The sequence below is a fragment of the Monodon monoceros genome, unplaced genomic scaffold (assembly GCF_005190385.1).
Source record: "Monodon monoceros isolate NGI ecotype Baffin Bay Population unplaced genomic scaffold, NGI_Narwhal_1 Super_Scaffold_5, whole genome shotgun sequence".
In the NCBI taxonomy this organism is placed as follows: domain Eukaryota; kingdom Metazoa; phylum Chordata; class Mammalia; order Artiodactyla; family Monodontidae; genus Monodon; species Monodon monoceros.
In genome coordinates, this window is record NW_021703782.1 from 47,488,867 (window position 1) to 47,504,355 (window position 15,489).

At 39.2% G+C, this 15,489-nt stretch overlaps 1 protein-coding gene across 3 annotated transcripts in view; it reads right to left on the minus strand.

Moving 5' to 3' along the window:
- The window catches only part of CNTLN (centlein), a 336,853-nt gene extending 331,924 nt beyond the window's left edge, over positions 1-4,929 (minus strand). Inside the window, exon 1 of one of the 3 annotated variants that reach the window (XM_029202570.1) lies at positions 4,546-4,925. In XM_029202570.1, coding sequence (XP_029058403.1) covers positions 4,546-4,905 — 360 coding nt within the window. In that variant the 5' untranslated portion in view covers positions 4,906-4,925. Of the gene's footprint in view, positions 1-4,545 lie in introns of all 3 variants that reach the window. The other 2 variants (XM_029202569.1, XM_029202571.1) reach the window with 2 other exon arrangements.
- Positions 4,930-15,489: the final 10,560 nt, after the last annotated feature.

Consider the following 15,489-nt stretch of genomic DNA (forward strand, 5'->3'; position numbering starts at 1 on the left):
TGTAAAGCAGTTATACTCCAATAAAGATGTTAAAAAAAAATAGTAAAGAGTCACATGTATTTTTCACCTCAACTCCTCTACCTAAAATACTAAGCAAGAAAGGTTAACAAAAGTAAAAACTTTAAAAAAAGTAGGTTTTCAACATTTACAAAATAACTGAGTTACTCCAGCTTAAGTAAGTGTGACTTACTAATAAAGGATTAGCTCTAATACAGTTAGAAGGACAAAGTAAGAAATCAATAAATATCTGATGATAAAAATCTTTACATATTAATTTATACATTTTTTTCTCTTTCTTTTTGCTATTGTTATGGTTAATGGTTATTTCACATCTCCTCTTTAATCCCCACCAAGGAGAAAGTAACAACAAACTCTCCTTAAATTGTTTTTATCATAGAGGCCAGAAAAAAAAGCAACCAGAAGAAAAGACTCCTCCAGAAACAGTCTATTGTTAATTTATAACTACAATTTATACCCAGAAGTCACTAGGGGGAGAACTTTCTAATTTCCAAATTTCTCTATTAAACTTCAGTTATTAATTTCTTTTGTTATTAATTTATGATCAGCAATGGTATTCAGATTTTGTCACCTAAAAATACTCAAATGTATAAGTGATACTTGACTTGAGAAAAAAGAAGTTCTTTTGTGAGCAATAAAATGCTACAAATGGATTGTGGGACTATTGTACAATATGTATTAGTTTTTGTAAGTTTTTTAGTTATTTAAATGCTATATAATCTTCAATGTGGATTATACCTCTAATTATTAAAAAGACGCTCCTTCATATACAAAAAGAAACAAAGCCCCCAAAAAACACAAAACTGTTTCCAAACTATTCCACACATTATTAAAGCAAGGAAACTAACTACTACCAACCATATTATCTTTATATTTTCCTTTCCTTTGGGCACTTAAAATGTTCTTTTCAAAAAGTAAAAATCCTTAAATATTACTCATTATAAAATACCTTATTCTTACTACAAAACTTCCACACAGAATCAAATAATTTAAAATATAAATTTAAAAATACTACTCCTTCTCACAAAGTTTATTAAACTCAGCCAATGAGAGCTGACTAAATGCCCAAAGATTTGGGTCTGAGTTATCTTAGCAGTGGATTGGCTTTGACTTTCACTTATCAACATGGAAATAAGTATCAACTTTACAGACATAGACACACAAAATTATCTTTTTCACTGGGTACCTACTCTCCCACCACCTAGTTTAGTATATGCCAACATAATAGGCCCTCGATTGACCTCTACTGCAGGAATGAATTCAACAAACATATGAAAACTATTTTCTATATTTAAACAAATTAATTTCCTACCAGAACTCAAAGAAAACAATGGAAAGAGTTTAATTACAAAGTATGGCACAAACTAGCCACTCACTAAATTATCATTATGAAAAATAACTGTACAAAAAGATTCATCTATTAGAATACAGCTTCTAACAACAGTGAGAATTCTAATTATACAACATGTTCTCAAATTTTTTTTCTTTTTTTGACCGTGCTGCACCGCATGCAGGGTCCTAGTTTTCTCACCAGGGATCAAACCTGCACCCCCTGCAGTGGAAGCGTGGAGTCTTAACCACTGGACTGCCAGGGAAGTCCCTCAATTTTGTTTTTTCTTTGTGAATGACTGGACAAGGTTTCAACACACCTAAATGTCTACTAAAAAATATAACTGGTTGATTTCTCTAGTTATATACTCTTAATTCCAACATCACATACATCATGAAAGTTAATTTCATCATGAAAGTTGGAGTAATGCACGTATATTTCATTTAAATGCCATAATATATCTTTACCTGAAATTGGTATATAGGTTTAGTAAATATTTTTGGCTGTGACTAAAATGAGAAATATGGTTTGAGATATACATAAATTTGTGTGTGTGTGTACACCTGTGTGTGTGTCTATACATATATACATTACACATACATAACTTTTTCTCATCTGATATTCTAAAAGTGGTAAAAAATGTGCACATACACATACCGACAACCCCATTCTTGGTCACAAATAGACCACAATCTTGAAATACAAAATCAAAATTAAGAGTATGGTGAAGTTAGGTTCTAAATCAGTGAATAAAGCGTGACTGTCATGAACCTGAAATTGATCTTTGGAGTACCTTTGAAAGTTCCTTAGAAAATGCTAGATTTGGAAGCTAACCTATTCTCAGTAAATCCAATACGGACAACTTTTCTTCCCACGCTGAAATCAACCACTTTTTCTTCATCTAAGTATGTGTATGTTGCTTGCTAACCTGGGGCCATACGAAAAAAAGTTTAAATATCACAATCACATAGAGTAGGATGAGATACTCATATTAAGAGAAACAGTTGAAACAGAGATTGTTTTCTATTACATGCTTATTCTGAGTCATTCCAATGGACTGGAATGGTACATGGAATCACTTTCTTTTTCTTCACCAAGTACATATAATTGAATTCCTGTAAGTTAAACGTGGGAGAAAACCAACTAATTTAAATGAAGCTGCAACTTATGACCAGAAACTAATTAATTAGTGGGGTTCTTTTTCCCAAACTGTGCATTTTACCCATTACTGGGCTGTGAAATTAATTTAGTAGATATTAGCAGCACTTTCTTAAATAATAGATTTTAAAAGAAAACATCAGAGTTCAGGACACACAGGGTAAATATTCTTTCTGAAATTATATGCATGTGTATGTGTGTCTACTTACTAGGTTGACATGTAAAATGAATTTCTTATCTTGGGTACAATTTTTGAGAGCTGTGGAAAACACAGGGGTTAATACTATGTATTCTTGGGTACTGTGATTTCTAGCTTAATATATAAGTGGAAGAACTAATTTTAAAAATGTAAAAGTGAATGTTTAATTACTTAAATGCTTTTTATAAAACAATTCAATTATTATGTCTCCCAAATTTCCCCAAAAGCAGGAGTATGATTTGACTGAAGTTTTATGGTATGGTATGGGATAGTGCCAACCTCATCTCACATTACTGGAATACTAATCTAACAGTGTCAGTACTATAAAATCTCAGGAACCATTGTTCTAGGCTACCTATGACCATCTCAATTCTTACATCTTCCGTAGTCCCATTTTGAAAGAATATAATAGTTAAAGGATTGGGGGAAGAGGGTCATTGGGCTGTTTCCAACAGACTGATTTCTTAATCAAGTCAGTCACAAAACTAAACATCTTAGTTCCTTATCCAGCTCAGGGCATAACTATGGTAAATACAGAGTAAGGGGTAGCGGAGAAAGGGTGTAGAAGATATGGGCAAATAGCATCTTAGATTAGGACTTGCCAAAGTAACAAAGCCCTTTATCATGGATTCACATCTTTAAACTACCCAAAGGTGAAGACTGAGATGACAAAACGCTTTAATTCCTTGGTGTCTTTTATTTATCCCTTTGCTCCTTACCCAGTGAAGAATAGAGAATGGAAAGTCAAAAGGAGGCAGTCACATAATACCTCCCCAACTTGTTTAAGCAAAGACATATTCAATTTGAACAAGACTGCTGTGTTTTTACATCCTTGACTCAATCAGTAAAATCCTGCAAAAGAATCCAATAGAATTATGAGAATGAACTTCAGGAATTTTTATTAATCTAAACTTATGATATTGTTTATAAAGTTACCTTGTTGTTTAGCAGTTCTTAATTGGTTGTGTCTTGAAGACAGAGTGACTCAAAGATCTACTGTTGAGTGAATTCCCAACATTTAGTCACCCAACCCTGTTAAAGGTTCTGGTAAATTCGAAGAAGAGATGGTGGTAAGGATGCAAAACTATAAAGGAAAATCAAATCTTTCTGAACATGAGTAGTCAAGCCATCTTTGGTATATACGAACTCTACAAATAACAGGAAAGTAATGTTAAAGCAATTGATTTAGTAAATGCTTTTCCCAGGCAAGATGAAAATGAGATTTCTCTCTCCAGAAGTATGGAATTAACATAGTTGGTTAATAAATATTAAGCATCATCTACTGTGAATGAAAATTCCCAGCCTGAGACTCCCTAAAAATTATTGGTCTGTTTTAACAACTTAAGTTTTACTTAAGAACAAGGGCAAGTGTGGGTTTGACAATTAAAAACAGGCTCCTTCATCCATGGGTTTTATTTCAATAAGAGTGTTTCCACTTTCCCGTTCCACATTTCAACTCAGGGATTGCACTCCTGCTGCACCAAGTACCACTACAGTCACGACACAGACCTTGGGCTTGGGGGCGGTAGGGGTGCGACTGCGCGTTTTGGTGGGATCCAAGTGAGGTCAACCAAACCCAGGGCGCCTTGGCCGACCCTGCCCGCCCACTGTCCGGAGAAGGGCGGGAGCCCGAGGTCGGCGAGCCGGGCGAGGCCGCCTCCCTCAGCCCAGAGCTGCGGGCCAGGCTGGGTGTGGGAGCCGGCACCGGGCGCCGCAGGGCGGAGGTGGGTGGGTCCCAAACCCGCGCAGCTACGCAGCCGAAGACAGAAGGAGACGGGCGCACTTCCCCACCGGCCCCGGCCCGGCTGTGGAGGGGAAAGACCGGCGGCCACCTCGATACCTGACACAGGGCCAGCTCCTCCTTTACGCTGCTCAGCTCTTCCTCCAGCAGCTGCGTCCGGGTCACCATCGCCTCCTCTACCGAGATGCCCTCTAGTCGCATGGACCCCATGGGCGCGCTGTGGAGGGGAGCCTGAGCCGCAGCTGTCCTCCCTGGCCCTCGCTGGCCCTCTGACCCTTCTTCGCCCCGCCGGGGTAAATCGCTTTTGTCCATGACGCCCTCCCGCGCTGCGCCCGCAAGACCCGAAGTGTCGCTTAGCACTTCGTGTGCCACAGCTCCCAGCCCAACACGTGGGGACCCGGGCCCCAACTGTCGCGCGGCGGGCGGAGGCAGCTGTGAGGGCGGCAAGCGCGCCGCCATGGCCGCGGCTACTAACGGGTCAAGTTTCCTCTAGGAAACTCCTCCTCCCCTTCCCCGTCCTAGCGAGCCCGAAGCTCCGAGCTGCGCATGCGCCCGACTTTTCCCGCCTTGGCGCGCGGCGTTTCGCGCTCGCGGGTCCTGGCTGGCTTCCCACGGGCCGCGCGCCCGGGGCGAGCGTGAGCGGCGCACGCGCCGTGGCCCGAGGAGTCAGGCGGCTCCGCCCCGCGCACCACCCCCGCGTGCCCTGGTCAGTCTTTAACCTGCAACGTCACGGCTTCTCGCACGCCTAAAACCCTACCCGCCGCTTTGCGCCTAGCTTACATCCCACTTCTTAAAGACTTCCTTGACAAGCCCCTACCCCCAAATGATCCCTAACTGTGAATTCCTCTGCCTTCAAGGCCCCTGCCAACTCGTTTGTCACGTTTCATTGACCGCCCTGTAGTGTTAGTTATAGGGCTAATCCCTCCAGCGCTGTTGTAAACTCCTTGAGGATCAGGGAATAAGTTCTACACTTAAGTGTTTTCTTCAAACCCTTTAGCAAAACTGCTTGACGTACAGCTGACAACCAACTGACTGATGTCGAGAGAAAGCCTTGGGCTGAGCTGGGACTAGCGGGCAGGTTTCCCATTTGAATTATGATCTTTTGTGCACCCTTTGTCTTTTGCAAGAGTCAGGACTTCCTTTGAGTTTTATGTCAGCTTCTTTACGCAGTTGGCTGCGTATCAGAGTGAGTGTGACCCGCATTCCCACAGTTTGGATCCTTGGACTAATTTGAAGCCAGTAATTTGGAGCGTGGTTAAAGAAACAAGACCAACTCTCTTTATTGTTCATCCTCTCTTTTTCTTCTTTTTTCCTTCCTTCCTTCCGGCTTTCTTTCTTTATAAACTTTGAATAACCTCTTTTTCTGTCATTAAAACACGTCCTACTCGTGATGAGTTTAGTAAGGAGATGCGCATTGAGCTAGCACTCGAGTTCTACCGAAAGCTAGATCGCTGTCCTCTGCGGAAAAGTTTCCAGAGTACTTGGAGAGCTGAGATGGGGTAAGGAGGACTGTGGAAATAGGGAGGTGACCGTTTTAACTGATGACCTCTTCATTTAATCAAAATTACCGCTTTGTGCCAGAATCTAGTCAGCACATCAAAAGACACCCTCCCTAGGGGATATGGGGATATATGTATACATATAGATGATTCACTTTGTTATACAGCGGAAACTAACACAACATTGAAAAGCAGTTATACTCCAATAAAGATGTTTAAAAAAACAAAAGACACTCTCCCAGTCAGAATTCTGCTGAGGCAGGATGCTTGTGCTTTCTTCCCACTGAAGGTGAATATTTAATAAAATTTATAAAAGGATTACACTAGAAAAAGTACATATAAGCCTGTCTTAAAAGTAGCTACCATACTGAACATTTACTATATGCTGAGTCCAGTGATAACTACTTTTCATATATGTACTCATTCAATTCTCACAACATGAGGGTAAAATAGATGTTATTATCCCCATTTTACTAGTGAGAAAACTGAGATTTAAAAAATTACTCTACCTTGTCTGAAGTCCCACATCTGGTATTAAAGCTAGAATACAGATCCACTTAACTCTAAAACCCATCCTTTGATCCCTACCCTTACTCCATACCTGTCTCTTGAAATACAGCATTAGGTCTGATAGCACATGAGACTTTGTTGGGTTTAAGACTATGGGAATTCTAATCACATGACTCACATATTTGGCATGAAATCAATACGAATGTACATTTTCAATGGCTATTTGGTACTCACTCAGAAGGGCATCATTTCATCTAAAATGAAAAATAAATAGAAAAATTCTTTTGAAAAGTAGTGGAGTCTCTTCTATTATGTACAATGGATAAATAAACATATTTGACTGAAAAGAAGGATAATATCTGAATCTATGCCTAGGTAGACAATTTAAAAAATTTTTTTTTGGCACTAAAATACACATAACACAAAATTTACCATTATAGCCACTTAAGTGGCTGCAAATAAAGAACAATCCAAAGTTGTTAAGTACATTCAAAATGTTAGGCAACAATCACCACTATCTAGTTCCAGAACATTTTCAGCACCCCAAACCAAAAACCCTTACTTATTAAACAGTTACTTTCCATTTCTGCTATCTCCCAAGCCTGCCCCAGGTAACTACCAATCTGCTTTGTATCTATAGTTTTGCCCATTCTGCATATTTCATCTAAATGAAGCCATTCAGCATGTGGCCTTTTATGTCTGGCTCCTTTCACTTAGCATGTTTTCAAGCTTCATTCAATTTTTAGCATGTATCAGTACTTCATTCTTTTTCATAGCTGAATAATATTCCGTTTTATGGATATACCACAATTTGTTTATCCATTCATCCATTCATGGCATTTTGGTTGTTTCCACATCTTGCCTATTATGAATAGAGCTACTATGAACATTCACATACAGGTTACTATTTGAACACCTATTTTCAAATATTTTGTGTATATACCTAGGAGTGAAATTGTTGGGTCATTTGGTAATTCTATGTTTAACTTACTGAAGAACCACCTGTTTTCCACAGTAGCTGTCCCATTTACATTCCCACCAGCAATGTATGAGAATTCCAATTTCTCTGCATCCTCACAAACACTTGTCATTTTCCTTTTTTATATTGGTTATACTATTGAGTGGGAAATAGTGTCTCATTGTGGTTTTGATTTGCATTTCCCTAAGGACTAATGACATTTATCATCTTTTCATGTGCTTGTTAGATATTTGTTTATTTCTTTGGAGAAATGTCAATTCAAGTCCTCTGTCCACTTATTAAATGGGTTGTTTGTCTTTTTGTTATTGAGTTGTTAACAGTTCTTTACTGACAATTTTCAAGAACTGAAACTTGCACATTTTCAGAAACATACATAGGAAGTTCTTTCTTGCATTAGTTACTTGCGAAAATGACAGAAATGTGTGAAACACTGTATATTAACACCTGTAACTCAGAAAGATAAGTTAAAGATCTGAAATAATACCTAAATAAAAATGTCCAAAACAATCAAGTGTTTCTCCTGTGCAATTTTCTGTTCAAACATTTAAAAGTGATGATTTCTGTTCTTCAGAAATGCATAATAAAGTCTGCTGAGGATGAAGTATATTAAACTACAGAAACACACGATTCTATCTATATCACCATTGTATAGTTGAAATATTGGGAAAAATGAGGGAAATGTGCAAATTAATATGGCATTTAAATTGCATCTCTCACTTTAATTTTAAAAATTTAAATCTAACTTCTATTTAAAAAGAGAAAAATGTGTTAGCACTTTCTCAGCCTTTATGTTTCTTGTTTTTCAGAAAGAATGCCAAATTTTAAGACATGTTTATTTCTCCTTTACCAATTTGGTATACTCTTTATTTGGGCAATGGATTTAATTGTTAAATCTAAAGCCACTATTAGGTATTGGTAAGACATTAAATATCATAGATTTCTTTCATATCATTTTGACATTTATCTCAATTTTAAGGTTCTTTCCATATTCTAGGGATCTAAATCAAGAATAGCCTATTGCCACTCCTTCAACATTAAAAGATAATCCCAGGGCTTCCCTGGTGGCGCAGTGGTTGAGAGTCCACCTGCCGATGCAGGGGACACGGGTTCGTGCCCTGGTCTGGGAAGATCCCACATGCCGCGGAGCAGCTGGGCCCTTGAGCCATGGCCACTGAGCCTGCGCATCCAGAGCCTGTGCTCCGCAACGGGAGAGGCCACAGCAGTGAGAGGCCCGTGTACAGCAAAAAAAAAAAAAGATAATCCCACAAGCTAGAATGTGCCATTGTGGCACTTGAATCAGCAGTAGACATATCATGTCAGTCTACTGTGGACAAACTGCAATCCAGGAGTTAAGAGTAAACCAAGAAAATTGTTTTGTACTTGTAATTACTGTTGGCCTTTGTATCCATGGGTTCCACACTGCAGATTCAACCAAACATGGATCAAAACTATTCAGAAAAAAATTTTGAGAAAATTCCAAAGAGAAAAACTTGAATTTGCCACATGCCAGCAACTATTTACATAGCATCTACATTGTATTAGGCATTACAAGTAATCTAGAAATGATTTAAAGTATACGGGAGTATGTGCATAGGTTATATGCAATACAACTTTATTTAATACAAAGAATTTGAGCACCAGCGGATTTTGGTATCCAGGGGGGTCCTGGAACAAATCCCTCAAGGATACTGAAGGAAGACTGTAATACAATTTTGTTCGAGTGATGCCTGGCAACTATTGATCAGTCCTGAGAGTGTTCTAGGTCAAGATCATAGGTATCTAAGGATGGCATCATCAGTTCCAGTTGTCCCATGTGATTTTCCTGCAGTTCAAAAAGGATGACCTTACAGAGCTACAACAACAGAACTTCATCTTCCATTTTCATCTTCAGTGATTACATAACAGTCCAAAACTGTTTAAATAACTGTCTTTTCTTTCCTTACTAATAGGCTTTTCTAAACTTATCTCCATTAAGTCCTAACTTTCAGTGTGGGTGTTGTTCTAGAGAAAAAAATAAGCCATGTGCTGTTGTTCTGAGTAACTGTTATCAGTTTACTTAGCTAGGTGAAGTTTGGAATACAATCCCAAATTCCCTGAGGAGTTCCACTGATTCAATACACAAGGTTTCACAGTTTAGGCTCTTTGTTTTAACACATGGCTAGAATGAGACAACACTATTTTTTTCAGCTTTCTCATCTGTATTTCAGTTTCCTCTTCCCTAAGAGAGGCGATGATAGAACCATGGTCCTTGGTATTTTATGTGGATTTTCTTTACCCTCAAGGCAATATTGAAAAAGTACTCCAACTCTTCCACCTATTTTTCTTCTCTGCCTTCACCCCAAACATGAAGGCCTTCTTCTTCCATTGCCAGTGATCTGGTTTAACATCTCTGTCTTGATGATGCTTATCTATTCCCTATAACAGTGTTCATACACTATCATAGCATATACGCTTATGTGCATACACTCACACACACACAGTGGCATTTTGCCTTTTGTGATACTGTGATTTATAATAAGAAGTACATATTTAGTTTTTGACCCCATCCCCGTTTCTGGCACAGAGCACGTAAAACCCTTGTAATTTCCTAAATGTGTCTTTTTACGTTAATGAGTTGACTTTTGGAAAGAACCTAAGGATGGAGGCTGGCTGCCATGGGGAGCCAACAAATCATGTGAATAGACGGTTGGAATTTCCAGGCTCTGATTCTCTTCCTGCTTGGCAAGCTGATCAGAGTCCCAGTAGGAAGTTGTTGGTAACTCACATAGAGTAATTTGAGGACCAGTTAAAATACAGACTAATTACAAAGGTAAGGGTAGGATCTAGAGATAGCACAAGGGATAGTGTAGTACCTCAATACTAATCAAAGGGTGGGAGATTTTATCACCCTAAACTTGAAAGGGTGAGGGGAATGAGCAGCTATTGGAACGAGGAGACAGAAAGGGCTGTGTACAGAGAGCTGCCTGGTGAAAGACACAGACTCAAGAGACAGGAAGCCAGGGGAACAAATACTCAAACTTCACTCTCTTCCCTCAGGCCCATCTCCTCCCATGCTCCCTACTGGCTGAACTCAACCAGTTTTTACATGGCAGCCCAGCAGGACACAGAGCAGGGCGAAAAAAACATCAAGAGACGAGGTGGAGAGGCAAACAGAAGGTGTCCAGCCCAAGAAGCCAATGTAGTCTAATAAGCAACACCTGGGACAGAGTGTAAATAGCATCTTGTTATACCCAATAAATGAGTTAAAGTAACAACCCTTGTGTTGTTCACATGGCAGCTGGTTGGATGTTACTCTAACTTACAAGTCCATAAAGGAGGAAAAGGGAAATCACATGTTATAAAGAAGAGGGAACAGAATCTAGGCAAGAGTTAGATAAAGAGTACAGGGCTGGGACATCCCTGGTGGAGCAGTGGTTAAGAATCCGCCTACCAATGCAGGGGACCCGGGTTCGGTCCCTGGTCTGGGAAGATCCCACATGCCATGGAACAATTAAGCCTGGGCACCACAGCTACTGAGCCTGCACTCTAGAGCCCATGAGCCACAACCACTGAGCCCGCGTGCTGCAACTACTGAAGCCTGTGCACCTAGAGCCCATGCTCTGCAACAAGAGAAGCCATCACAATAAGCCCACGCATCACAAGGAAGACGCAACGCAGCCAAAAACTAAATAAATCTTAAGGAAAAAAAAAGAAAAAGTACAGGGCTTCTGAACAGACAAGCACCAAAGTGAATGCATGTACTTTCTTTTACTGACTTCACATTCTGCATTAAAACATGGTTTCCAGAAGTTTTAGGCCACTTTATCTAATGGGGGGGATCCCCCAAGATATTATTTTTCAGTTTTCATTTTGCATCTATTTTACATTTTGCATCCATAATTTTATTATTCTTACATTTAGAACATTTAGAAGGCAGAAGATAACTCTCTTTTTTCTGTACCTCTCATGATACCTATCACAACGCCCTTACAAAGGAAGCACTTGAGAAATGTCTCTCAACTAGCTCCCTATAAGCCAAAGAAAGTCTGTCTTCAGCAATTACCAGACATTCCTTATGGTTGTTAATTATATCTCACATTAGTGGGGCATTGCTTTGCTATGAACAGGAAATATTTTTATGGGTAACTTACCAAGATTAAAATAAGATATAAATAGATCACATGCATGCTAACTACTACTGGGGAAAAATGAGACTGTTAAATTAATAAAATGGTTCCTGTGCTGCCAACATTTTTTCCCCCAAATCATGTTTCCTGATATAGCAAAATTCCATGGGATAATAAAGGGAAGAAAGAGAGAAAATGAAATTAAATTTGGGGGACCCTTGCCAGACACTGTTCATTCATTCCTTCATTTTTTCAACAAATACTTACTGAACACTGCTAGGGATATAGCCCTGAATAGTCACGATCCTGGCTTTTATGGACTTTATATTCTAGTAGGAGAAAATACATCATAGACAAGTAACTATACTTGTTAATCAGTGAAAAGTTATGTAAACAGAAATAAAGCAAGGAAAGGGAAGAGTGAGTGAAGGCAGTGGTTGAGCCCCATTTTAGGCAGAGTGGTCAGGGAAAGCATTTCCAATAAGGAACATTTAAGCAAATGATAGTTCCTTCGATTGAGTAGGAAGCACACCAAGCACATATCTGGGAGGTTATCGGACAACAGGGAAAGTGAAAGTAGGAATAAAAAGCAAAAGCTTATGAGTAAAATCCAAATACTGCTGTGCTTCATAGGTTGACACATCCATATAAACTATTTCCCAGGAAATGTCTGTTGTCCCAAAGAAGCCCATTCCCAAGTAGATTAAAGTATCTACATGGCTAGGGAACAAGTTTTGTGATCCATAAGTAAACTCCAAGTTTGAAGTGGTTTTTATAAAGCATTTGATAAGAGCCACAAAGGGACCCTGATCTCCCCAGGAACATTTCTAAAAGGAATCATACTAAAAGATATTAATGGAGTAACAAATGAGCTGATCTGGAGTTTAAAGAAAAGGGAACAATAGTTAATAATAGCTTTTCCCATGCTGGCTTTAGGTTAGAATCAACTAAAGGATCTTTTCAAATAATAATACCTGCGCCCCGTCCCCAGAGATTCTGATTTAATGGCTGTGGTGTGGGGCCCAGGTGTTGTTTTTTTTTTAAAGCTCCCCAAGTGAGTCTAATATGCAGCTGACTGAGAATCAATCTGGTTTGAAAAAAAGAACATAAGTTAAGCTGTTAAAAAAATTTTTTTAAATCATGCCAGGCATTGCTTCTGGAATGCAAAATATATCTCACAATGATCTAATTAGTGAGTCAAATTATGTATGGAGTACTACCTATTATGCACTACAGGCTTAGCATGGGAGATACAGAAGGGAAAAGGTAAACCAATCCCTACATTTGTGGAACTCAAAATGGGGAAAGGCAATGACAAAAACGTAAACAACTTTAAAAGCAACAACAACAAGATAGAGAGTGCAATAAGTGTTAGAAAGGAAAGAAAGTGTGATGAGACAGAGAGTATCTGGGTAAGGACTAATTTTTTAGGTTGACTAGGAAAGCCCTCTCTGAGAGGTATAATTTAAGCAGAAACCTGAAACATGAGAAGAAAACAACGATTTAGAAAGTTTGGAGTGTGAATGGCAAATGCAAAGCCCTGAGGAACAAAGTTGCTTGGTGTGTTCTAAAATCAGAGACGACACAACTATGACAGGAGTTAGAGTGAAAGGATATGTGGTGTAAGATGAAGAAAGGAATTTGAATTTTGTTCTAAGACCTCAAGGATTTTAAAGCAGAGGACAGATGTGAATTCATTATATTAATAAAAGACCACTCTGGGACTTCCCTGGCGATCCAGTGGTTAAAATTTTGCCTTCCAGTGCAGGGGGGTTGGTTTGGTCACTGGTCAGGGAGCTAAGATCCCACATCCTCGGGGTCAAGAAACCAAAACATAAAGCAGAAGCAATATTGTAACAAATTCAATAAAGACTATAAAAATGGTCCACATCAAAAAAAAAATTTTTTTTGAGTCCTCCACTGAGAACTGCTGGTTAGACTTGATGGCTTAGAAATGACTTTTCTCCAGATTAAATCCACATCGCTGACAGGGTCTTGGTGCTCCGGCTAGATGTCAGGCCTGAGCCTCTGAGGTGGGAGAGCTGAGTTCAGGACACTGGTCCACCAGAGACCTCCTGGCCCCACGTAATATCAATGGGCGAGAGCTCTCCCAGAGATCTCCATCTCAACACTAAGACCCAGCTCCACTCACCAACCAGCAAGCTCCAGTGCTGGACACCGCATGCCAAACAACTAGCAAGACAGGAACACAACCCCACCCATTAGCAGAGAGGCTGCCTAAAATCATACTAAGTTCACAGACACCCCAAAACACACCACCAGATGTCATCCTGCCCACCAGAAAGACAAGATCCAGCCTCAGCCACCAGAACATAGGCACCATTCCCCTCTACCAGGAAGCCTACACAACCCACTGAACCAACCTTATCCACTGGGAGCAGAGACCAAAAACAACGGGAACTACGAACATGCAGTCTGCAAAAAGGAGACCCCAAACACAGTAAGTTAAGCAAAAGAGAAGACAGAGAAATACTCCACAGATAAAGAAGCAAAGTAAAAACCCACCAGACGAAACAAATGAAGAGGAAATAGGCAGTGTACCTAAAAAAGAATTCAGAAAAATGATAGTAAAGATGATCCAAAATCTTGGAAATAGAATGGAGAAAATGCAAGAAACATTTAACTAAAAACATAGAACTAAAGAGCAAACAAACAATGATGAACAACAGAATAAGTGAAATTAAAAATTCTCTAGAAGGAAGCAATAGCAGAATAACTGAGGCAGAAGGACGGATAAGTGACCTGGAAGATAAAATAGTAGAAATAACTACCACAGAGAAGAATAAAGAAAAAAGAATGAAAAGAATTGAGGACAGTCTCAGAGACCTCTGGGACAAAATTAAACGCACCAACATTCGAATTATAGGGATCCCAGAAGAAGAAGAGAAAAACAAAGGGACTGAGAAAATATTTGAAGAGATTATAGTTGAAAACTTCCCGAATATGGGAAAGGAAATAGTCAGTCAAATCCAGGAGGTGCAGAGAGTCCCATACAGGATAAATCCAAGGAGAAACACGCCAAGACACATATTGATCAAACTATGAAAAATTAAATACAAAGAAAAAATATTAAAAGCAGCAAGGGAAAAGCAACAAATAACATACAAGGGAATCCCCATAAGGTTAACAGCTGATCTTTCAGCAGAAACTCTGCAAGCCAGAAGGGAGTGGCAGGACATATTTAAAGTGATGAAAGGGAAAAACCTACAACCAAGATTACTCTACCCAGCAAGGATCTCATTCAGATTTGACAGAGAAATTAAAAGCTTTACAGACAAGCAAAAGCTGAGAGAGTTCAGCACCACGAAACCAGCTTTACAACAAATGCTAAAGGAACTTCTCTAGGCAGGAAACACAAGAGAAGAAAAAGACCTACAATAACAAACCCAGTACAATTAAGAAAATGGTAATAGGAACATACATTTCGATAATTACCTTAATTGTAAATGGATTAAATGCTCCAACCAAAAGACATAGACTGGCTGAACATATACAAAAACAAGACGTGTATATATGCTATCTACAAGGGACCCACTTCAGACCTAGGGATACAAACAGACTGAAAGTGAGGGTATGGAAAAAGATATTCCATGCAAATGGAAATCAAAAGAAAGCTGGAGTAACAATTCTCATATCAGACCAAGACAGTATGGTACTGGCACAAATACACATCAATGGAACAGGGTAGAAAAACCAGAGATAAACCTACACATATATGGTCACCTTATCTTTGATAAAAGAGGCAAGAATATACAATGGAGAAAAGACAGCTTCTTCAATAAGTGGTGCTGGGAAAACTGGACAGCTACATATGAAAGAATGAAATTAGAACACTCCCTAACACCATACACAAAAATAAACTCAAAATGGATTAGACACCTAAATGTAAGGCCAGACACTGTAGAACTCTTAGAGGAAAACATAAGCA